This window comes from Colletotrichum fructicola, assembly GCF_000319635.2.
Source record: "Colletotrichum fructicola Nara gc5 chromosome Unknown KSG_Nara_v1_contig04, whole genome shotgun sequence".
Lineage (NCBI taxonomy): Eukaryota > Fungi > Ascomycota > Sordariomycetes > Glomerellales > Glomerellaceae > Colletotrichum > Colletotrichum fructicola.
Window position 1 is genome coordinate 1,965,193 of NW_027094054.1, and position 22,819 is coordinate 1,988,011.

General features: G+C 56.3%; 5 protein-coding genes across 5 annotated transcripts; 3 read left to right on the forward strand and 2 right to left on the reverse strand.

Moving 5' to 3' along the window:
* Positions 1-3,285: 3,285 nt before the first annotated feature.
* Positions 3,286-5,030, forward strand: CGGC5_v007376 (putative aldehyde dehydrogenase-like protein; the record flags this gene model as incomplete). The annotated part of the gene is made up of 2 exons (XM_032035950.1): positions 3,286-3,590; positions 3,656-5,030. The coding sequence occupies 2 exons, from the start codon at positions 3,286-3,288 to the stop codon at positions 5,028-5,030; spliced, it is 1,680 nt and encodes a 559-aa protein (XP_031885199.1).
* A 2,305-nt stretch (positions 5,031-7,335) lies between these two features.
* On the forward strand, positions 7,336-7,919 carry CGGC5_v007377 (uncharacterized protein; the record flags this gene model as incomplete). The annotated part of the gene is made up of 2 exons (XM_066151851.1): positions 7,336-7,834; positions 7,897-7,919. 2 exons carry the CDS (start codon positions 7,336-7,338, stop codon positions 7,917-7,919), a joined length of 522 nt encoding a protein of 173 aa, XP_066008802.1.
* A 609-nt stretch (positions 7,920-8,528) lies between these two features.
* Positions 8,529-10,379, forward strand: CGGC5_v007378 (uncharacterized protein; the record flags this gene model as incomplete). The annotated part of the gene is made up of 1 exon (XM_032035952.2): positions 9,849-10,379. One exon carries the CDS (start codon positions 9,849-9,851, stop codon positions 10,377-10,379), a length of 531 nt encoding a protein of 176 aa, XP_031885177.2.
* A 2,256-nt stretch (positions 10,380-12,635) lies between these two features.
* On the reverse strand, positions 12,636-13,781 carry CGGC5_v007379 (uncharacterized protein; the record flags this gene model as incomplete). The annotated part of the gene is made up of 3 exons (XM_066151852.1): positions 12,636-13,016; positions 13,074-13,355; positions 13,407-13,781. 3 exons carry the CDS (start codon positions 13,779-13,781, stop codon positions 12,636-12,638), a joined length of 1,038 nt encoding a protein of 345 aa, XP_066008759.1.
* A 1,678-nt stretch (positions 13,782-15,459) lies between these two features.
* CGGC5_v007380 (uncharacterized protein) lies at positions 15,460-20,182 on the reverse strand (the record flags this gene model as incomplete). The annotated part of the gene is made up of 6 exons (XM_066151853.1): positions 15,460-16,398; positions 16,444-16,561; positions 16,616-16,845; positions 16,894-19,704; positions 19,786-19,888; positions 20,001-20,182. The coding sequence occupies 6 exons, from the start codon at positions 20,180-20,182 to the stop codon at positions 15,460-15,462; spliced, it is 4,383 nt and encodes a 1,460-aa protein (XP_066008591.1).
* Positions 20,183-22,819: the final 2,637 nt, after the last annotated feature.

Below are 22,819 nucleotides of genomic sequence, written 5' to 3' on the forward strand. Positions count from 1 at the left end.
GAGTGGGCAGGGGGTGGGGGTAGACATGGAGAAGCCGAAAGATGAGTTGAGTGAGTGGCATGGACAATATTCGTGATTCTGATCTTCCAAAGGGGGTGTGTGTGTGTGTGGTGCGGGATATAACAGAGCCAAACGACGCCAAGCCGAACCGGTCAGTCAGTTCACCTTTTTTTTCTGTGATTATTCTTTCTTATTTCTGCAATGCGTCTATTATTGGGGCTTGCGGATGGATACATTGCTCGTCCAGCGGCCTGAGCGGCTTGACTCGGCTCGTTGCAGTTGGATGTTCCTTTCTGGCTTCCATTACTTTTTTGGCTGAAATGCGCGGCGCAGCGGGCAGATGATGGCTTGGGTCGTCGAATGCCCAATCAGGAAATGACCTCACCGAGCTAAAGGTACGTACCGATTTGCTGGTGTGGTGGTGGTGGTGGTGGTGGTAAGAGGCACAGGTAGTTTACCCGTCAGTCCTTTTTTTTTGATTTGGGTTATTTGTTCCACCGGATTCAGGGTCTCTCGGATGCATCGAGGCATGTAAGTGCATGTCAGTGGTGCTGGTAGGTTGGTGTGTTGACAGATATCTTCGATGTCAGAAGGGAGTGTCCCTGTGGAGAGAAGCGGCAAAGATTGGGGAACAGGAACAGGCACAGGAACAGGAACGGGGGCCATGGGAGGAGACGAGAGACGGGAAACGGGGACGCGGGAAACGGCAAACGGGGGGGGACGGCGGGGCCACACAGCGCGGCACTCGGGCGGCCCCCACATTCCAGATGGCTTGGGTATCCGTCGGCTGGCGGTAGCGTTGGCGGTTGACTTTCAACCTCCAGGTCCGTCCGAGCCAACCATCGCTGCTGCCCAGCGTCAACGGTGTGTGTGTGTGTGTGTGTGCCATCATCCACCGGAAGACATCCACATGTGCCGCCGTTGTGAGAGTGTGATGTCCGCCGAGGCGCGGGGACGCGGAGGCATCCAGAGGAGAGAGAGACAGAGGGGTGCGTGGCATTAGACCGAGCAATTAAGCAGCTGCGGTGCAGTTCTGATATGCATACGCACAACATTGGGCTCCGTATCGAGAACAACAGGGGATCAGTGTGTCTGGCTAAATCGGGAGGCAGCCCTCGAGATCTTCGTCAAGTGTGTGGGTTAGTTTTCTGCTTCTTTCTGCCTCTCGTTGTCGAAATCGGGAGGCAAGTCAACTCCCGAGCGACGACACAACCTAAAACGGTGCGGCTGTACGCTGTATGTACGGCACCGCATTACATGCTGCACCTCATACCTTGACGCACGCATCCTCGTTGGACTAGCGGGTGAACAGACAGAGAGGCAGAGCGGGAGAGCTTCCCGACAGGGGGCGCGGGCGGTCCGCCTCCGAGCCCCAACGACCCCCCTTGCGTCCCCGGCGACGTTGACATTTTCATCTTGTCTGGAGGGGAACTTGTCCGTGTTTTTTCGTCGTTTTTATGCCCGGGCCCCGCCTCTAGTCTGATTTGAGTAGCTCCAAGTGCCTCCCAGACTTCCTTCTTCCTCAAACGCCATTCGCGCGCAAGAACACACGCTTCTGGAAGCTTTTTCTGCCCATCGTCATGTCAGTGTCCACGGACTGACTGGTGTTGCACCATCTTTGGTTCGCGCTTCGACGGGGAGAAGACAGGCAGAGTCCGGTCAGGGGGGAGGGGAGGGGGTGTCCAGCGAAAGCGAAAGAGGTTCGAGGTTCGACGAACCAGGCGCCTCGTTTGACAGAAAAGGAGGCTTGCTGGCACTTGAGTGCTGATTTGCAATTAATTGAGTTTCCAGAGTCGGATGTTATATGCTATTGTTAGCGCGCGTGCCTGTCGGTTGACTTTCTTGGCCCTTGTCAGTGAGAGAAGGAGAGAGAAGACCAGGACGGCATTGCGAAAAAGATTTGATATGATAATCGGCTGTTGGCGCCGAGTGAGTAGTCATTTTTGGTTGAATGCGATTGGAAAACGTTGATTTGGGGGAGTGTAGAAGATTAGACAAGGCTGAAATGAGCGAAACCGACGGACAAGTGACGAGACGGCGCACGCGAGAAAGCGAGGCAGACTCGGTTTCTTTTCTGGCGGGGATGTTGTGTGTTTGGAGGTTTGACAGCTTTGGAGAAGGTTAAAAAAAAAAAAAGGTAAGAGAATTGGAAAACATCAGGTCCACTGACGATAAGACATTTCAAGCCTCAGGGCTTGGCGTTCCGGCACTTGACGACAGCGAAGTGTTGCAGTGGAATCCTGTCTTCGGGCCGTCCTCGTCGTGGCAGATGATTTGCGCGCCAAACGATTAAGCATGGTCCATCGGCTCGGGGAGCTAAAGCGACGGTGGAGAGAGGGAGAGAATCTTCATGTTTAGACATTCTCTGCCTTGGCCTCGGCTTGGCTTGGCTTACATGAATGGCCTACCTTGCCTTGCCTTACCTTGGCCACCTGGTGTGCTTGCTTTCCTGTCTTGCATGCCTCGTTGTCGTTGTTTGCCCTTTCTGCAGCTGCGGCTCGGACGAGAAGGAGGGAGAACAAGATCACGGGCCCGGTCGCGTTCGCTATTCCTCGTCGAGGGGTCCCCCTTTGCCATGTGTGTGTGTGTGTGTGTGTGTGTGTGTGTTTGTTCTGTGTGTTCACAGGATGGAGACAGACAGGAGGCGGGAGGTAGAGGTACATCGTCCAGAGTGAAGCACGTCCCTCTGCTTGTACCTGTTCCGAAATGTCCTGTTCGGGGGGTCGCCTGCCTGTCTCTTCTGTCTGTTTCTTGCTTTTTTGGGCAGCCTGAACAACGGAAAACACACGCCCTCCTTGCTTCTCCGACGCCCCCTTCGATTAGCCTTGCGTTTTCCATCTTTTTTTTTTTTTTTTTTTTTTTTCTGTTTCTCTGACCCGCCGGGAGCACACATCGCTGCAGCATCTCGGCACTGCACATTGACAAGCTGTTCACCGAACCCAAACCCGACCAACGAGATTCCCGGAGCCGCGGCGAGTGGAGACCCATCACTTAAAGAAAAAGAGGGGCTGATATCAGGTACGATCGGCCTCGGGAATCTGGGCGGCCCCCTTTTCTTTTGGGCGAGTGGCAGCACCACCAGATTTCCCCGCATGCAGCCTACCAATCTCGAGCCTCGAGCTGCATGCTGCACCATCATACCTCACAGAGACGACAATAATAACACAACAAAAAAAGTCGGCAGCCACGGGATGACCTCACCGGCTTGAGTATCCCGCCGCCTCGCTGTGCCTTACCGCCCCCCTTGCAAGGCTGCCTCCCCCTCTCGTTCTCGCGACGCAAACCATGTCCGCGATCACGCGCCCCGTGGTTTCCGGCTTGGCCCGTCGTCTGGCCCTGTCCAGGACTGCTGGCTTTTCCGGGGTATCCCACGCACCGTGCCGTCGGCGTCGGCCGCTTGGAGCGGCACCATGGCCGTGTACCCAGCGACCCCTCCCAGCCTCGTTCTCGACGTCGCGGACGAGCACACCGTCGGCGGCGGACATTTCGGCTCCGAACGGGCGGTCCTGGAGTCAACCTACAGGCCTTTTCATCGGGAATGAGTTCGTCGAGAGTGCCGACGGGAGCCTGCTGAGCACCGTCAATCCTTGGTGAGTCGTGCGAGACTGAGACCACCCGCGTGTCCGAGGTTTCCGTGCTGATCATGCCGGCGCAGCAACGAGGAAGAGATCTGCAAGGTGTACGCTGCCTCGGCCGAGGATGTCGACAAGGCTGTCTCAGCGGCGAGGGCTGCTTTCGTTCATCCCTCGTGGAAACGCATTTCGGGGACGGAGCGCGGCTACATGATGATGAAGCTCGCCGACTTGGTTGATGCGAACCTGGAGACCCTGGCCACCGTCGAGACGCTCGACAACGGGAAGCCGTACTCTGTCTGTCGCGATGTCGATGTCCCGCACTTTTCCGAGGTGCTGAGATACTACGCAGGCTGGGCCGACAAGCTCCACGGCCAGACGATGGACGTCGGCCCGGATAAGCTGGCTTACACCATCAAGGAGCCGTTGGGGGTCTGCGGGCAGATTATCCCCTGGAACTACCCCCTCGACATGGCGGCCTGGAAGCTGGGCCCTGCGCTTGCTTGCGGGAACACGGTCGTGCTGAAGCTGGCGGAGCAGACGCCCTTGTCGATGCTGTATGTCGCGCAGCTGGTCCGAGAGGCGGGGTTCCCGCCAGGAGTGGTCAACATCATTAACGGGTACGGGCGTGACGCTGGAGCTGCGCTAACTGGCCATCCCGGCGTTGACAAGGTCGCTTTCACAGGAAGTACTGCTACAGGCAGAGAGATTATGAAGCTTGCTGCTGGCGGCTTGAAGAACGTCACCCTTGAGACGGGCGGCAAGTCCCCGTTACTCGTCTTTGAGGATGCTGACCTCGACCAAGCCGCTCGGTGGTCCCACGAGGGGATCATGAGCAATCAGGGGCAAGTCTGCACCGCCACATCACGCATTCTCGTGCACGAAGCCATCTACGAGGCGTTCATCGATAAGTTTACGTCAACTGTGCGTAACATCTCTGTTGTCGGGGATCCCTTTGATGAAGCTACTTTCCAGGGCCCGCAGATTACAAGGGCGCAGTACGAGAGAATACTGGGATACGTCCAGGCGGCGAGAGACGAAGGCGCCACGGTCGCCATGGGAGGAAAGCCAGCGCCGCAGGCATCGGGCAAGGGGTTCTTCGTCCAGCCGACGGTCTTCACCGACGTCAAGACCTCGATGACGGTCTATCAGGAGGAGATCTTTGGACCGTGTGCCGCGGTAGTCAAGTTCGGCAGCGAGGAGGAGGCGTTGAAGATGGCAAACGATACGACATACGGACTTGGCGCGGCGGTCTTCACGAAGGATCTGGCGCGGGCGCACCGTATCGCGCGGGACGTCGAGGCGGGCATGGTGTGGATCAACAGCAGCAACGACTCGGACTTCCGCGTGCCCTTTGGGGGCGTGAAGCAGAGCGGCATCGGGCGCGAGCTTGGGGAGGCCGGGCTGGCGGGGTACTGCAATGTGAAGGCTGTGCATGTAAACCTGACGGGGAGGTGATGTGGGAAGCGCCGCCCATCAGAGGAATTGGTAGGTTGGTGTTGTCGGACGATGACGAGAATGTTGCGAGTGTCTGTGCGTTTCCGAGCGCGACAGGTTGATGTGACTGAGAGGACCAGCAATAGGGACGATGATGTACATGACGGCCATTATGCGATAGGGAACCTGTGACATGAACAGTGATGGGAAAGACGAGGTCACGAACTTACGATGGGAATCTGACTTGATGTTACGCCCTGCTACGGTGGAGAACGGAGACGGAAAATGGCAAAGTTACAAGAACGTTGGCTGATTCGCACTCAACATGGGATTTCTTCGTTTCTTTCGCACTTTCGGGCTTTTCTGCATGGCCAGTTCGGGATCGTCCGATTTGGCTGACAATTTCCCAATCTTCTCCTCTGCCTTCTCGTCTGACCTCGAGGCCCCGCCACATTGACAGCATAGCGGGACGTGAGAAAAGACAAAAACGCTTGGGACGACGAACTCAGGACGGGTTGGTGGGGAGGGGGAGATGCGAACCAACCAAGGAGCCAATTATCGTCTTGGTATCCCGAGCACGGGGGGCAGTGCAATCAAATCACGTATTTCGGAATCAGCGTTTGCTGGCTTTGCTCTTTTGTTATTCTGTCGAGTTGTCATCGATTTTCAGAGGGGGAACTGGCAGAAATGTTTAGTGATTGTGCGAAGCATGGGGAGACACTCGACGACCGGTTCGCTTCGGTTCCCCTTTCCAAACTTACAGACACACAGTCCGGGGATGTGTGGCTACCTATATGAGGCTGAAGTCGGCCTATATTTGCCCGATGGAGCAGGTAAGTTGCAGATTCACCGGATTTCTGCCACTGTGTTCGTACTGGGGGCTCTGATCGGGTCGTGTCGAGCTTGTTTGTTCGATATCGTGCCATCGTGGCGACAGATCCGTCGGCTCGGGCTACCCCGCCCTCCTTTGGCAGTCAGCGATACATGTTTTCCATTATTCCCGCGCCGGATTCTGCCCGTGGGGGAAAAAAGGCAGAAATCCGGGGGAGGCTTCACAACTGCCGATGGTGAGGCTTTGCGGGGGAGAGAAGAATTCGCCGTGACTTTCGTAAGATCAGCCGTGGGCCAGGGAGGGTCTGGTGTGTTGTCTGAGAAGAGGAAGTTTGCTTGACGGGAGGCTGATACGGGGAGGGATCGTGAATCATGAACAGGGCTGGGTAAGCTCTACACTACAATTCGCGCCATTCTGTTCTGTGATATAGCCTCTGAGCCCGGACCAGTGGCCTGACGGCAGTTGAGAGAGGTGTAGTAGCACCGAGTCTGGCATGTCGGCTCCGATCGCTTTCCGATTACTTGTTTAGAAGGCTGATGTCTGGAGATGACGACTCAGGTTCAACACGGTCTCTTCAAGGGCAGCATTTTTATGACTCGGAAACCTCCTTTCGGGAACAGTCTCTACGACAGATGAGTTTCGGAGCATGACTGTACTTTGCGATGGTCCTTCTAGGACTAGTAGACCCAGGAACGAGTATCTAGCAGCACGTCCCTCAATCTCAGCTGTAAAGACGTAACCAAGAGCACGGAACCCCTGATTACCTTCACGACCAGGAGCCCCTATTATCTTTGCCTACAGCAGCTTCTAAGATCCAGTGGCCGACTTTCCAGGAACACAGAGAGTCTGATAATGTATCAATATCTGAGGCTCTTATTACACGACGATCTCACGCGGCCGACGTCGCAAAGCCGTTTGCTGTCGAGATCCAGCCCTGACCCATGTCGCAGGGCTCCGATACTTTGGGCAGCTGCCAGGCCGAGCCGACGCGGCTCCGATGTTCCCAACGTCTGTCCCGGTACCGTGAATAACGGCGGCATGGCCGTCTTGCTTACCGGCGGAGGAACGGTTCGTTGTCTGATACAATTTTGCTATTAGAAGACCGTGATGAGAAGAGCTGCCTATTTGTAGTAGTTTTCGATCACCCGGACAGGGCTAAATACGCATATAAATCTATAAACTTGCTCCTGTACAGTTTTGTAGTATCACGCAGTACTTGTTGAGTCCATCTTGATCAACATGAAGCTTATGCTGAGGGAGCTCTCCATCGGTCAAATCAGAAGGAATTCAAGTCAACAGCAGCTGGCCTCTTGGCTTTGTCCACATAACTGCCAACACCCTGAGGTGTCTGCTAGCTCTCACTGGAAGCTATAAAGAATGACCAGGGCGTCCTTCCCGGATCCACTCCCTTGCTTCATGTTGGTGCAGCAGGTCATGAAATAGTTTTGCTGCGTCGTCAAACTGAGCTTTTCCCTTTCCCCATCGTGTGGTGCCATGATTTCATCAGTGATTGCGGATATCGACACCAAGCTGATAATAACCGTGGCAGATGAGCAACTGGCGAAATGTCCAAGACTGCGAGACGAGCAGACAATTGCCGCAGAGATCATCGATGAAATTGACAGCACCAGGGATGACGCCGCCGAGAGACTCGAACCCGTATTGCTAGTGTCAGGGACCTTCCGGATAACGATCGGTGAGAGGGAATACTCGAACACCAAGGCCGAAGCCATTGAACCAACCGCCAAGAATATCGACGAAATCGCCGTACTGGATACCGTGACAATCGCCTGGGACAACGTATCGACATCGGAGTCCAACAGCAAGATCGACAAGAAGGTCGACAAACTCACAACGAAGCTGGACGGACAGACCGTCACGAAGATGAGCGAGAAGGTCGACAGAGCTGAGCATTGCAAAGTCGACGCAGACGAGAACGGGAGAGTTGAAGCCATTGCGAAGACCAAGAAATTCGAAGAAAGCTCCACAATGGGTAAGTTTAACTCCTTTCAGAAGTTTTATAGACAGTCGCCGAAGATCTTAGACAAGTTCAAGAAACGTTCCTTGAGTACGCATAATCAGGGTAAGTCTACTGTTTCAATATAGCCCTCAAATGCGAAGCAGGCCAGGAAGCTGGAGGCACCAAGGATAGGGAATGTCAAGTTCATAAAGGCTCGAAAGATCAACAATGTCTTCCATTACTAGGTATTCTGGTTACACAATAGCAGGAAGCTCCTGACCTTTTATCAGCCATAATAGGTAGCTCGATTGGATGGATGCATGACACGGAGGGGTCAATAGCGGTCAAATGATACAAACGGAAAGGTGTACAGTCGTAGACCAAATCCGAATACCTCATCTGGTCATCAACGAACTACGCAAGTGAAAGTGTACGTGAAATGCGATATGCTGTCGTTTCTACCCACCATGAACCGTGTCAGAAGCAGGCGGCCAAGTGTGTAAACCAAAGTCATGATTATCTCGCACTCAGACCTTGCTCCTTGATTTCCACGCCCACCCCTTCTGTCCTCAGAGCAAAGTTTTCCCAGTCGGTCATGACTAGGCGCGGAACTTGACAAAAGAAAAAGGGGGGACCACCCAGCGCCTGGGTATAGAAGCGGCAGTTCGTGGGCCCAGTAAATAGCCCGCCTCATCTGTCTCTGTCTACTATCTATCTTGTCTGCTCGATGTTGGATGGTTACCATCCACCGATTGAGGACGACGAGGACGACGAGGACGACGAGGACGACGAGGACGACGAGGACGACGAGGACGACGACAACATCGACAAGGATAAGGGCGACGATAGAGAAGATAGAAAATATCCCAATAGTAGCGTAACCTCTAAGAAAAACATTCGCTCTCACTAACACAGGAAAGGCAGGCAACCTCCTGGCAACGTGGGAAAGTGTGGGCCGTGGACTTGAGATTCTAAGGTGAGGCCCCTTTGCCAGGAAGGCGCCTCCCACTTCGAGCGGGAGTGCCTTCCCATTCCTGCCTACTACTGCGTCAGAATCTACCATCTCCCACGAAAAATATTTGCTGTTTTCCGTTCCCCCATTGGCCCGCACACCGGCGCAATCTTTCTCACGCACAACCCTCCAAATCAACCTAAGATGAATCTAACTTCATCACACCAAAAGCGCCCATCAAGCCACGATGGCGACCTTACAAATGCCAAAAAGTCTCGCAAAGCGAAAGCTAAGGCAGACGAAGAGGACGTAGAACACGTCTGCAAGGGCAAGGACAAGTCCGCATGGGTGGATTACGATTACACCGTATTCCATACCACCGGGACCCTCAACGCACAAGCCGTCCGCAAGCTGCCGAAACCAGGCCTCGAGGTGCTGTTGCCGCAAACTTTACCAGAGACGGAGTACGACCAAGACTGGTCGACAGACGATGAAACTGCGCTCCAAAGCAGCTGGCAGGCAGACCCGTATCGGTTAGATCTCATCGGGTACAAGGATGCCGACATTGGCAAGGCATTCCGACGTTCACTCAGATTCTTCGGTATCACGCCGTTCGAGCTCATATCCGAAAGATACGACCTCGTATACGGCGGAAACATTGGCAAGATCCGGGACAAATGGGCTCCGAAATTCAGCTTGACCCTGTACCATCTCATCCCGCACCCTCTGTGGGGGAGAGATCCCAGACTCCTCGCCATCGCGCTGCAATACACTTCAATACTGAGGAACCGCGATCTGCGCTCATGGAAGCTTGTTCGGCCAAACGAGAACCCATTCTTCAAGATCTTTGAGGAGGTCATTAAGGAAACCAAGGGCCAGAATCTGCCTATTTACAACCTGCATAAACAGGTGCGAAAGCGGCTCAAGCAGCAGCGCACGCCATCAATCTTTTCGCTCTTTCTGACGGCCCTGGAGGAAGTTGTCGAAGTCGAGGCCCGCGTGGACACTACCGATAAGAATGGCCCCGTCAACGTCTACACCATTTCTCGGTATGATCTGGAGTCCGTCCAAAAAGCATTGGATGGAACGGCGTACATGGGGATACCCTCCTTCCTGCCAACAGAGCTCATCAAGGAGCACATGTACAACTCTTCTACAGACAACCCGCCTCTGGGCCCATCAGCGCTCACCACGTACATTGAGCGAGCCCTCATCGCCGTTCGCCGCCACAATGCAAAGACCAAGAATCGCAACAAGCGTTTGGGCGACCAGCAGCAGACCGAACAAGAGCAGCCCGATGCGACAGGTGGGCCCAACGTCAACTTAGAGGAGGTAGAAAACACTCTACATCAAAGAGACGAACAAATCGCCACGCTTCAACAGCAGCTGACTGAGAACGAGGAGTTTTCCCAACAGCAGCTGAGTGAAAAGGACGAACTTTTGGCTCAAAAGGATGAGCTTTTGGCTCGAAAGAACGAGGTATTGGTTCAAAAAGACGAGCTTTTGGCTGAGCAGACCAGCTCGATAGCGGAACTCAAAGAGTTGCTCCGCCATAAGGATGAGGAAATGTCTCGACGGACACGAGAATTAGCGGAGTTGGGACGTTTGTGGGACACTCGTTCCTGAGTACGAGGCCGGGCCCTTGATATTGGATCACCTGCATATAAACGGCCCGAATATATCAGAGAATCCGCTAAATAACGACAACAGGGCTTCAGAGCCACTTGCGCCCATGCCAACTGCCGCAGAGCATGCGGCCTTTGGATTCAGTCAGATTTGGCACCTAGCGCCGGGACGGCTGTCATACTAGAAAGACGTCCCAACAACGGCATAGCGAAAGCACGCTTGATGTGGCGTATTGAAGGCAGAATGGCACACAATGCTAGTGGCATGCTAAGGAGATATTCCCACAACGGGATCGCGAAAGCACGCTTGGTGGCGTATTCAATGAAGGACGGCACAAACTGCCAGTGGAGGATAGATGGGCAGGTAGCTAATCAAAGTAAAACTTAACCCAACTGCGACCCGGCTTCCATCCGTGACTTGACTGCCATCCGTGGCCTGTTTACCGACCATAGATACTTGGCGAGCTGCCGCTCTGCCGCACGCCGCCGAACAAAATTACGAAGAGAAGTTCTAGTGGGTATGTGGGCTCTATCCATTATGAGTAGAAGACAAAATCTTCCAAGTATTGCTGTCACGCTTTAGCTGGGTAGGTAGAGAAGATGCAAGACGGGGCGGGCACCACGGGCGGGCATAGGACGGAGATGCTGGGAAAAAATAGGTGGCAGACGACGAGAAATCAGCTGCGAATCGCGCCTCAAGCCACGCCACGCTTTAGTTGATTTGAGCTGCGTCTCTAGGACCTATAAACTTTCTAGTGAGTGGCAGATCACACTGTAGAGCCCGGCTGCTGAGGTGCCTACTCAGAGCTGGAAATTTCGTAGTAAATAGCGACTTAGGAACTTAAGTGAATCTAGACATTCTACTCAGGTCAACTACTCTTGTATTTGAGCCCGCCTTTGCTGCATAATTCTCTTCATCTGAGTTAGTCTCTCAGATCCACTACTTTATTATATAACATCGTGCGCACTGCGAAATCTAATGGATCTGATTAAGCCAACAATCACTGAATGACGTTTCCTTTCCGCTCAAGTCATGGTGACACTCTGTATAATAAAGATAGTACCAGACCTGCATAGGATACTCGCGAAGCGTGCTGGTCATGCTCTAAGGTCCAGAGCCGAAGGATCGGGTTCTTGAACCTGACCGCCATCACTCCTCAATTGCTTCGATGCGAGACTGTTGTCCACGCTCAATTGCCGACGGGATGAAGCGCTCGCTGCGTACGGATTGATGTCGCTGGTCTCGCTCTTGAGACGACGGCTCGTACGCACCCAGCCCCTCCACGCGCCCACTGACAAAATACAAATACAGGACCAAGATATGCCACTCACGGTTTCTCATCGATCAAGCAGACACTTGCGAGCACACTAATGGCCAGCGGTGTCAAGACACGATTCTTGATACAGCTTCATCCAAACTACTACGACCAACGACTTCTCGCTGTTCTATATCATCGACGTCGTCCGCCTCCCCCCAAGAATCCCCAACTCGCACTCCCGCGCCGTGATCCCGGTCCATCCATCCCGCCGCCCCACCGCCGATCGCCGCGCCGTACCCCATCCCCCACGGCGCCGTGACCGTAACACGCACACGACAACACACAAACCAACCCCTCCATCCATTCCCCGCCCGTTCGGTCTAGACCCGAACCTTCATCTTTTTCCAATCCTCACCCCGCACCCGCCGTCCCATCCCGTAGTGTAGCGGCCGTCAACCAGCACACCATCTCCAACAAAGCATAGTTCACCCCTTACGTCCAGAGACTTCTCCACGACAGCAGAGGGAAAAAGAAAAAAGCTTAGCCTATCTTCTCCTCACGCCCTGGAGCTGCAATGCAACACCACAAGAACATCAGACGAACAAGTTCCCTCTTTTGTGTGGCCAGAAAGACCAGCGTCAATTACCGCCGTACTCCCGTCCTCTTTTTTCCCTCCGGAGAAAGAATGTGAGGTTACCTAATGTTCCTATGCTCCGTGTAACGCCGGCCCTTCATGCTGTAGCGTGACAAGGGTATTTCTACTCTTCGCGCGTCTTTGCCACAAGACGCCGAGACTAATTAATCAGACAAATGACCTCCACCCCATCCTCCCTGGACATAAGATTCGAGATTAGATCCGACAGCATGTGTAGATCAGCCACCCCAAAAACGTATCTCGCGACATTGTCCAACTCGTTTGCTGTGACGTGATGCTGGATATCAAACCCCAGTCATAAATCTCCCAAATGCAGCCAAAAAGAAAACAGGTAATAGACACGTCATGACGAGGCAGACACGGACGACGAGGCCCTCGCCAGACTGAGCAGACTGCTCACGGCCCCTCCGCAGACAGGGCTTGCTGAATCCTCGGCCGTCGAAGTCTCCTCGGGGACGGTTTGTAGCGTAGCCTTCTCAGGCTTGGTCACCACGACCTCCTCCTCTTGCGTCTCCTCCTCCCTGCGGTCGTCCGCCTCGATGGTGGCCTCGCTCTCAGGGGGTCCGTCGCGGCTCGAGGGCGGCTGGACCGTGACCCTCGGCAACGCCCTCTTCTCCTGCCCGGGCAGCGGCTTGACCTGCAGCCTGTCGAGGGGCACGTCTTCCTGCCCCGTCTGGAGCTTGTAGTTGGCGAGGCCGAGCTTCAGCCTCAAGATGCGAGCTTTCTGTAGCAGACGCCAGTCAGTATTCCGTTCCTTGTCCCCCTTACTGTCTCGCCGTACCTGTCGCGCCTCCTCGCGCGTCAACAACCTCCTCGGCCTCGGCGGCGGCAGCGTCGTCGTCGTCGTCCTGGCCGCCTGCTCCTGGTCCGGCTCGGTGAGGATGGTGGTGTTCTGGGACGTGTCCATGGCGGAGTTATCGAACACGGACGACGTGGCGGGGGACGCGGACCTGCGAGGCGTCTGCTGCCGTTGCGTCTGCTCGTCGTCCGCGGCGGTGGTGATGGCGTCCTTCTTCTCGGGCTTGAGATGGAGGGGTTCTTCTTGCGTCGTTTGCTGCGGTACCTCACACGCATTAGCTTCGCTCCCCTCGGGTGATGTATGCAGGTCCCTCACCTCCTTCGCGTCGGGCATGTCCTCCTCGGTCTGTGCGGGTGCAGGAGGCGGCGTGGACGTTGCTGCGGGTGCGGGAGAAGCTGCTGCAGCAGACACACGCTCCGCCTTGAGTGACAGTGCGGGTGCGGGTGCGGGCGAGGGTGCGGCGACCTTGACGGGCTCCTGGCACTGCTTCTTCTTGGGGACGACGCTGTTCTCGTCGAAGATGACGGTATCGAGGGACCTCTTCAGGCCCAGGGGAGACTTGATTGGGCTCTTGAGAGGCGAGCCGGGCATCGTGGTCTTGTTGTGCAGCTGGCGTTTGGGCGACATCGCGTTGACGTTCGCGTCCAGGGGCGCGAGGGCGCGTCTCTTGGCTGGTGATGAGGGGTTCATGGTGTCTGTGGTTTACGGGAACCGCTGCTGTGGTGGAGGGGACGAGAAGGAAAGAAGCCTCGCAATGAAGATTGAGGTGAGGGAGGGTAAGGGAGGAGGAGGATTGGTAGAAGTGAGGTTGAGGGCAGAGTGCTGCAGCTGCAAGAACAAGGTCAATTCAGGATTCCGGAGTGCAACCTGAGCGACTTTCGGGGCAAAAGGTACGGTTTCGTGGCTGGGCTGGCCCGTAGCGGACCGAACGAATGATCGACGACTTGTGCCCGCGTGCAACTGTAGCAACTGGACGGCCGTTTTGGAATCCACAGAGCTGTCCAAACAAACAAATAGAACACAAGTGCGTCGGTCAACGTTGTTGAGATGCTCTGGCCCGTGTCTTGAGAGTCTAGGGAGACAGAAAAAGGAGGACAACTGCTCGAGGAGGATTCTCGACGCAGAGCAAGGGAAAATGGGAAAATGCCCCAAGAGATATTAAAGAGGGAGGGAGCGTGTTGTTGACAGGATTCGGACGAGCGAATGCAGGCGAACGCGTACCCGGGAAATATGCAGCGTCGCCTGCTCTGCTCGTGTGAGGTCGGGTCGCTCCAACGGCGGCCTGGTCTGCTAAGTCGCGACCAGTCTTTAGCGGACGAACGCCGCTGTAAAACCACGTTACCTGCTGAAATACAGCACCTCACACTGAGGTGGCAGCATTCGCGGTTCGTCTTGTCCCCCACCAACATCCATCGCGGGCCGGGGACGGTTGGTGTAACTTGGTGCCCCCTCCGTTCCCCCTGTCTCGGTGGCTGGCGGCGGGCGCGTACCCCTGCCGCCAGTCCGCTGTGGTGCCGCTGTACGGCCCCTGCCTCAGCACGCTACAGCGCCTGCTCCAGGGCATGATGCGCATCACAGAGCGCCCACGGTCCAGAACGCGGCTTACATAACCCTGCATGTCCCCAGAGGCGCGTCTGTCGTTGCAGGGGTTCACTAGCCACCTTTGAGCGGATGCGGCCTAGCGCTGAAGAAAGTGAAATGCAGGTACGGGGTCAGGGTCCACGCTGCTGGGATCGACGTGACAGCTCCCCCCATCCCTTCATGGATCGCCCAACGCCGTAAATTGCCCACCAACACGCGTCTTATTAACACTGAACCACCGCCAGAGACCGTGTACCATGTCGTCACTGCTCATTAAACTTCCAACAGCTGCAGCACATACTCCGTACATCACAAAAATGCTAGGGACGTTTCCGTTTTTTGAATCTCGGGTATCATTCCTCTCGCCCTTGCAAGAGTCGCGCCTTTTGTCGGCGCCAAAGAAAACAACTGAGACTTCCGCCCTTCGCAGATCGATAGGTACAAACGCGTAATCGTCTCTCAAACCTCGAGCCAAACGGCTTCCAATAATACTGAAAAGGAACGAGTATGGTCAAAAAAACACAATGCAAAGCACTCCACCCCCTCGTCCGAGGGTTGTGTATCCATATAAAATCATCGCTCGCAAAGAGACCGACCCAGAGGCAGCGGCCACTGCCCACCAAAGGAACGCCGAAGCCTTGCTTTTCCTGATGCTAACCCTTCCCACCCGTCCGAAGAACCGGCTGGTCATCATTCGTTGGAATCTCCTCCGGGGTATTCAAAACATCTCACACTCTCCCTGTTCCTGTCCTGTCTTTTTTGATTTCCTTCTTTCCCTCCTCTCTCCTCATGACGATCCGGAAACGTCCAAGGAATACAAGCTGTTGTCGAATTGGAACGGCTTGTTAAAATCGGGGTTGACCTCGTCCCAGTTGGGGAACTGCTCCACCGGCATCGCCTCCTCGAGCATCAACGCATCGAACTCGCCGCTGCCGTTGGGAAAGCTGTCGAGACCGCCATCCATGTTAATGTTGTTCATGTCCAGGAGCAGGTCAACGTCAACAGGCTGCCAGTTGAGGTCGATATCCAGATTGGCGTTCTCCGAAATGTCGCTGTTGGGCTCCGACGATCCGCTGTCCTTGCTCGACTCGGGCGTGTCGTTCGGCGTAAGCGACCGGTACACACCCATATCGCTGATGACGCCGCCGGCACCCATCTCGAAATTGCCGAGGTTGGTGAACAGGCTCGCAGGGTCGATGGTGTTGGCCCAGGCATCCATGGGCGCGGGCGGGGCGCCGCCCATCTCGGGCTGCTTGTTCTCCAGCTTCGGCGTGCCGTCCATCTTGATGACAGGCTTCGTGTCCTGCTTGCCGCCCACCTTGCTGCCGGTACGTTGCATGGAAGCGTCGCGGGACATGGGCGTGGCTGCCGGGTTGCTTCCCGGAGTCTGACCCTGCTTGGACGGGTTCTGTCCCATGAGCTGCGCCTGAGGCTCCATCTTGACCTGGCCGTTGACATCGAGGCCCAGCGAAAGGGCCAGATTCTCTTGCATGAACTTCATCGGGTCCTCCAGGGGCTTGACGTGCTCCTCCTGGATATGGGCCTGTCGTGCCTGCTCCGACGGGAGACCGGTCGTGGCCATCTCGCAGTCCGCCTCCGGGCACAAGAACATGGGCTTGGGCGGCGCCTTGGGCTCCGGCGCCGGCTGTCGCTTGAGCTCTGGTGAGCCGGACTTGCTGATCTGTGGCGACGGCGTTGCTTGGCTCGGCTGCGGTGGCGTGTCGGTCTTGGTCTTCTTCCTCGGCGGCAGTGTGAGGTTGTCCCTGCTGACCTTGGGCTTTGGCTGTGCGTAGGTAGGTTGCCCGTGGGGAGACGTCGCGCCGAACGAGAACGGGGGCTGGCTCGTGGTCGGTGCCGCCGGTGGCCCGCCGCTTTTGCTGTTGGATCGACTGTGCATCTTGTTCAGCGCCTGCGTCTGCTTCTCCAGGTTCGCGGCACTCAACGGAGCAGGCTGTCCACCCTGTGTGGGTGTAGCGTTTGCCTGGTTTGGTGCAGCCTGTCCGCCTTGCTGTTGAGGCGGCGCGGCACCCTTCTTCTGGAAGTTGGCGCAGTCTCGTGCCATCGTCTCAAGTAGGCGCCTGACCTCGTTGATCTCGGCGGGCCGGATGCTGAACACCGCCTTGGGGTTCAACATGGTTTCTCCGTCCTCGAACTGCTTAATCATACGAATGCGCTGTCGTGTGTCAGTGATTGATTCGCCTCATCAGAGGAGTGTGCTTACAGCTCTAAAGTAGGCCCTCGCGCGGGCGTCGTCTCGAGTGGCCGCGTACCACCTGCCCAAGGCCTTGCCAATCTTGCCCATGTCGTGCACCAGTCTAATCAGCAGCTGTGCCGTTTCCGCTCGTTCATTCGGGTTCATCGGGATGTCGGGCATGTTCTCCGTCATCATGGCCTTCTGTTCCTCCTGGCCAATTCGTCGCAGCTTCTCAAAGTCGTTTTCCATACCCGCGGCTCCAGCGGCTGCCATGGCCTGCTGACGCGCTTTCATCTGCTCATACTTGGCCCGCCGCTCGGGACTCAAGTTTGCAATCTGCTCAGGAGTGAGGGTCGGTATTTGTCGGGGCATTGCTGGTCGCTGGGGCTGAGCGGCGGTTTGGGGAACATCGGGGGCGTCATCAGTGCTGGGACGCTTCAGGTTCTTCTGCGCCGTTGCCGGTGAGGGGTTCGGGGGCTGCTGCTGGTTCGTCGGCGCTGGGCGGTTGTTGTTTGGTGGCCGAGCGGCGTTGGCGACCGTCTTCGGGTCCGGCGTCGCGCTCGGCTGCTTCGGCGGAGCATGCTGCGTCGGCTGGGTGGGTGTGGGCGTGGGGTTCGGCTGAGGAACGCCGGCTTGTGCCATTGCGGGTTGCGGAGGCTGAGGAGCGGAAACTGGCGCGCCCGGCTGCCCTTGGCCACCCTGCTGCATCCTCATGGCCATTTCCTTTTGCATAGCGGCAGCCATCTGGCGTTGCTTGATCTGGACGATGAACGCCCGGAGTTGGTCGTCCGTCAGGCTCGCCACCTTAGGGTTCGCCTTGCGGGCATTCATGATGTCGTGGGGTGTGACCTGGACCTGGGGCATTTGGGCGAGCATACTGGCGGGTATGCTCATCTGGCCAGGAGCTTGCTGATTGAGGCCAGGGTTGCCAGGCTGCATGCCGTTCATCTGCTGCTGCTGGAGCTGCTGCTGTTGAGGCTGCTGCTGCTGTTGGAGCTGCTGAGGGTTCTGTTGCAGTTGGGGTTGAGGTTGCTGTTGCTGTTGTGGCTGCTGGGGTTGCTGTTGCTGCTGTTGCGCCTGTGCTTGGGCTTGCGCGGCCTGGTTCCTCCTTTCCATCTGTCTCTGCATAAACTGCGCGAACTGCTGCCTTTGGACCCTCTCAAGTTGTGTCTGGACTTGAGGCGCAATGGGATTTTGTGTGAGCCAGGCCCTGAGATCCTTCCATTTGCGAACCTCGGGAGGGGCGCGGAGCTGGGTACCGATCTGAGCGAGCACTGGAGGAGGGAGGTCCAAACCATCCATCATCACCTGGTGCGCTGGTGCCAGAGGCGTTCCCTGGTTCCTAAGCCGGGCCAACATTTGCTGCTGCTGAGCGATGAGCTGCGGGTTGGGTGCACCCTGTGCCGGCTGTTGTTGCATCATGCCGTACTGTCCATTCGGCATGTTGAAGCCGCCGGGTTGGCCGGCCCTCTGCATGGCAGGGTTCATGGCGTTCATCTGGCGGCTCCGCTGTTGTTGTTCCTGCCACTTGCCCATGACCTCATGGAGCTTGTCCTGTGGAAGTTGCTGGATGGCTGATCTTTGCTCCGCATTCATGTTGGACATCATGCTGTTGTAGATTGGGTTGTTAGCCAAAGCACCAACGCCCATGGGACGTTGGTTACCCTGGTTGAACCGCGGGTCACCCAGAGTGTTGGCGAATGGACCGTTTCCACCTTGGCCGTCCATGGGGTTCATGGCGCTGGGAGGTCGACGCATGGGAGTGTTCAACGTGTTCATGCCGGGGCTCTGCGATGGAGGCGCGCCGCCGAGACCGTTCGGCTGTCCTTGTAGTTGTCTGGCCTGCTGTTGCGCCCGCATTTGAGCGGCATGTTGAGATTGTTGCTGTTCCATCTTCAACTGCTGTGCCTGTTGCATGCTCAGTTGCTGCTGGGCCTGAGGTGGCCGGGGCGTCTGGTTGGGACCAGCCTGGTTGGGCATGCCTTGGGGCCCGGCGGTAGGTTGAGGCGTCGCGTTGCGAGCCGGGCCGTTGCTGGCGGGAACAACCATCTGGCCTTCTGCTTGAGCCAGGATGCCGGCCTTTTGCTGGTTCATAATGCTCTCCATCGTGTTGAACTGACCAGACTCGCCGTTGTAACCCTGCATGCCGGCAGCGTTCATCATGGCGGGGTTCATCTGCCCTCGGCCAGCCTGCATCAACGCGGCCTGGGCTGGGTTCATATTCGGGGGCATGCCCTGCTGTGCACGCTGCCTCTGCATCGCAATGTTCTTGGTCAGGCCTTGGAATGCCTGATGCTGGAACCAGATGAGAACGGGATCTTTGCCCGACGCGGAGTACTCCTGGCAACGTTGGGCGAAACGTGTCTGAACAATCTGCCGGTAATGGTTCTTCTGGGATTCGGGGCAGGAAGCCATGAGCTTTTGTGCAAGCTCGACAACCTTTTGCTGGTCGGCTGGGCTCAGGTTGGATTGGTCGCTGGGAATACCGTTCTGGGGCCGTTGCTGTGCGCCACCTGGCATCTGGAACATTTGCTGGTTGGGGCCGATGGGCTGACCACCCTGGTTGCCCATGTTGATGCCCATCTGCGCTTGTTGCTGTTGTTGTAGCTGGGAGGCCTGCATTTGGTGCTGAAGGTGCTGAAAACCTTGCTGCGGGTTCTGCCCCATACCGCGACCCATCTGGTTCTGCATAGCGTTGTTCTGATTCATCATCAGCTGTTGCTGAGCCTGGGCCGCCGCCTGGGCCTGCTGCATGTTGTTGCTCATGCTCTGCTCGGCGACCTGTCGTCGACGGAAAAATTCGTTCGTCTTGTTGCTCATTTGCGCTTCGTACGAGGCCTAGACGGTGGGTTAGTCGTGCACACACACCTTGCTGCGGGAGGCGAGCAATTTTCAACGTGGCTTGGTTCAACTGCTTACCTTGTCGGCCGACTTGTTGAAGGCTTCTCGCTCGAAGTTGACGCCAACCTCTGCAGCCTTCATAAAGTCTATGTTGGCGACTGCGAGTCCGATGTTGGTGATTCTAGGTAGCAGCACATCAGCCAGGGCGCTTGGCAGAAGGGGGAACGGGCCAAGCGAGGCGCGAAAAAGCGGGACGGGGAGTGCGCAAGGCAAGGCAACGCAACGCAACGTACAGGTTATGGCATTTGATCATGCGCTCTTGGATCGCGACGCCAGCCTGCCAGCCCGAGTGAATCTGCTGCTGGGCCAGCATGGTCTGGTAGAGAAATTGGTTCAACTGAATTGGGGAGGGCCGGGGACGCTGTTGCTGCATCATCCCCGCCGCTCCCGCCATGTGCTGCATGTTCGCGGCCATGGCCGCTTTCCACAGGGTTTGAACAAGTCCCTGCGACGAGTCGTTCTATATCGTCGCGATGTTCCGAGGGTGTGGATCGTGGACCTTGGAGCGGTTGTCGTGACGGGGACCGCTGTCGGGTCTGGAAAGTTGAAGGTATCAGAGAGTGAGGTTGCTCGAATAAAACCAGGCAGAGCAGAAGAGGTGCTGGCTATTTTTGAACAATGAGGCGGAGAGCCGTCGACTGCCTGCAGGGTGCCTAGCGACGTGCTGCGACAACCATAAAGAGCTAGCCGATTGTTGCGTGTGACTGTAAAGCAACAGGTGGGTCCTGCGTGTTGTTGCTGCAGCGGATTTGGGGTGCTGCAAAAGGCTCTGTTCTCAAGCGACGAGAGTATTTCGGAGGTGGTGGTGTTTCGTCGGTGTCGTCGTCGTCGTGGTGGAGGACGAGGTAGAAGACGGGCGGGTGAAGCGTGGTCTGGCGAATGCCGTCTCGTGTTTTTCTGGTTGCTGGGATTACGTGGAGGGCGATCCGAGAGCGTGTAGTTCGGACTTTGGGAGCCGGGTCTGTCGCTGTGTGAGGACCGGGCTGCGAGGGCCAGTATGTTCTCCCAACGCGAAGAGCAGGGACAGCAGAATGAAAGCGACAAGATCACGACGAGGTGTGAGTGTCGGCGGTGGATTGTTGTGGTTTTTGGGTGTGTCAGTCCAGGAGCGGCCGAAATTCCAGAGAGTGGAGGGTGGGTGTCGGCAGCCGCAGGTCGAGACAAAGCGAACCGGGGGTGCTTCGAAAGCGGGATAAGGCGAAGCGCGCCGGAGGAAGCTGTACAGAAATCTTGCGATGTCGACGGGGGGAATCGTGGATATTCGACGAGGCGAGAGTCGAACAGACGGACACACGACGACCTCGACTCGACGGCGACGGCGTGGAGGAGGAGGAGAGGAGGAGGAGTGGTTGTGGTGGTGAAGGAGGAGGAAAGAGGCGGACTGGGAGATGAAAGCAAGTGGGTGTGAGTGCTGGGTATGGGTTTGGGTATGGTCTGGGTATGGGTATGGGTATGCACCTGGTCTGGTCTGTCTGGTCTGGGAGAGGTACCTACCTACCTTACCTTACGCAGGCAGTATGGGATGGGGGGAGTGAGTGAATGAGTGAGTGGCACTGGCGCTGTGCAGTGGGAGGAGGTGCAGCGGCAGCCAAGTTGAGGTGAGGTGAGCACAGCCAGTAGGGTGCGTAGGTGGGCAGGGCACCTGTCCAATGTACTGTGGTACACGCAGCGCAGGGCAGCACCGGGAACAGGGTACTTGTTGTACCTCAGGTATGGTACCTCTTGCACAGAGTGTCCGTACCTGGTGTAGGCAAAGGCAAGGCAGGTACCTGGCGATAGAAAATGAGGTGGACGGGTACGGCAGAGGACGGGATCGTTGGGCGCGGTGGAGCCCTTGGAGATGGGCTTTGCTGGATCAGTGCCAGTTGATTTAGGTTCTGGTGGACTCAGGATTGGCGCTTTTTAAGCGTGGAGCCTATTTTTGCAAGTCGTCGACTGGGGTGGCTGAAACGAAAAAGAGCAGATGCTGTTGTCGTATTATTATTTACAGAGTGCTGTAGGTAGATATTCGTGACGATGTTGATGGGAGAGTTGGGTTGGCAGTGGATCACTAGACCATACCTATGTATGAGGCCGGTGTACGGAGACTACAGAAACACGCGCCGGTGAGCTTAAGAGGAGGCAGAAGCGGAGTTGGCCATGAGGAAAGGGAGGGGAGAGAGGGCGAGAACGGCGGAGGGTAAGAAGAGAGAGGGCGTAGGTGATGAAGAGAGAGAGAGAAAGATGTGTGTGTGTGTGTGTGTGTGTGCGTGTGTGTGTGGATGAGATTAGGGATAGGATGGGATGGAACCAAGAAGAGAGGACGTGGACGTGTGAAGTGAGAGAGTGACGGGGGGGGGCCAGCAGTAGCAGCAGAACAGAAGCAGCAGAAGCAGCAGAGACTAGAAACCAGCGACGACCAGAAGCACTGGACTGGGAGAGAAGAGAGGATGGGGCCTGCAGGGCGGCGAGATGCACGAGTGGAGAGAGGAGGGGAGGGGAGGGCGTGTGAGAAGAAGGGTGACTGGTGAAGTGCAGACACTCTGAAGTGTGTGGGCTGGGCGGACGGGGAGACGGGATTGGATGGGACGACCTGGGAATACCGCAAAGGGGGGTGTGGAGATAGGAACAACAAGTGGGAGGTGGGAGCCAGAGGCAGAGAGGAACAGGGCAGCGCAGGGCAGAGAGACACACGCACCAGGACCGCCAGGAGGAGCCAGCCAGGTACCGGTGAGGCAGGCCCCGGACGACGACAACTTGCTGTGCAGTAAAGGTAGATGAAATACAGATACATAAGTATGGCAGAGAAGGTGTTGTTGTTTGATGTCAAGAGAGAAAGACAAACAGGATACAGGATACAGAATACGCCATTATCAAAATAATACTCCTCGTCAAGGTGAAATCTTCAGATGAGCCTCAAAACGAAACGTCCAACATACAAACCTACAACAAGTTTTCGGGGACACACACTCGCACACACAGCAAGTACACCAGCCAGGAGGGATTATCATGGGTCGAGTATGAGCCACGCATCGAGCGAGGTGTATGAGCCGCCCGTGGTCTTATGCGCCGG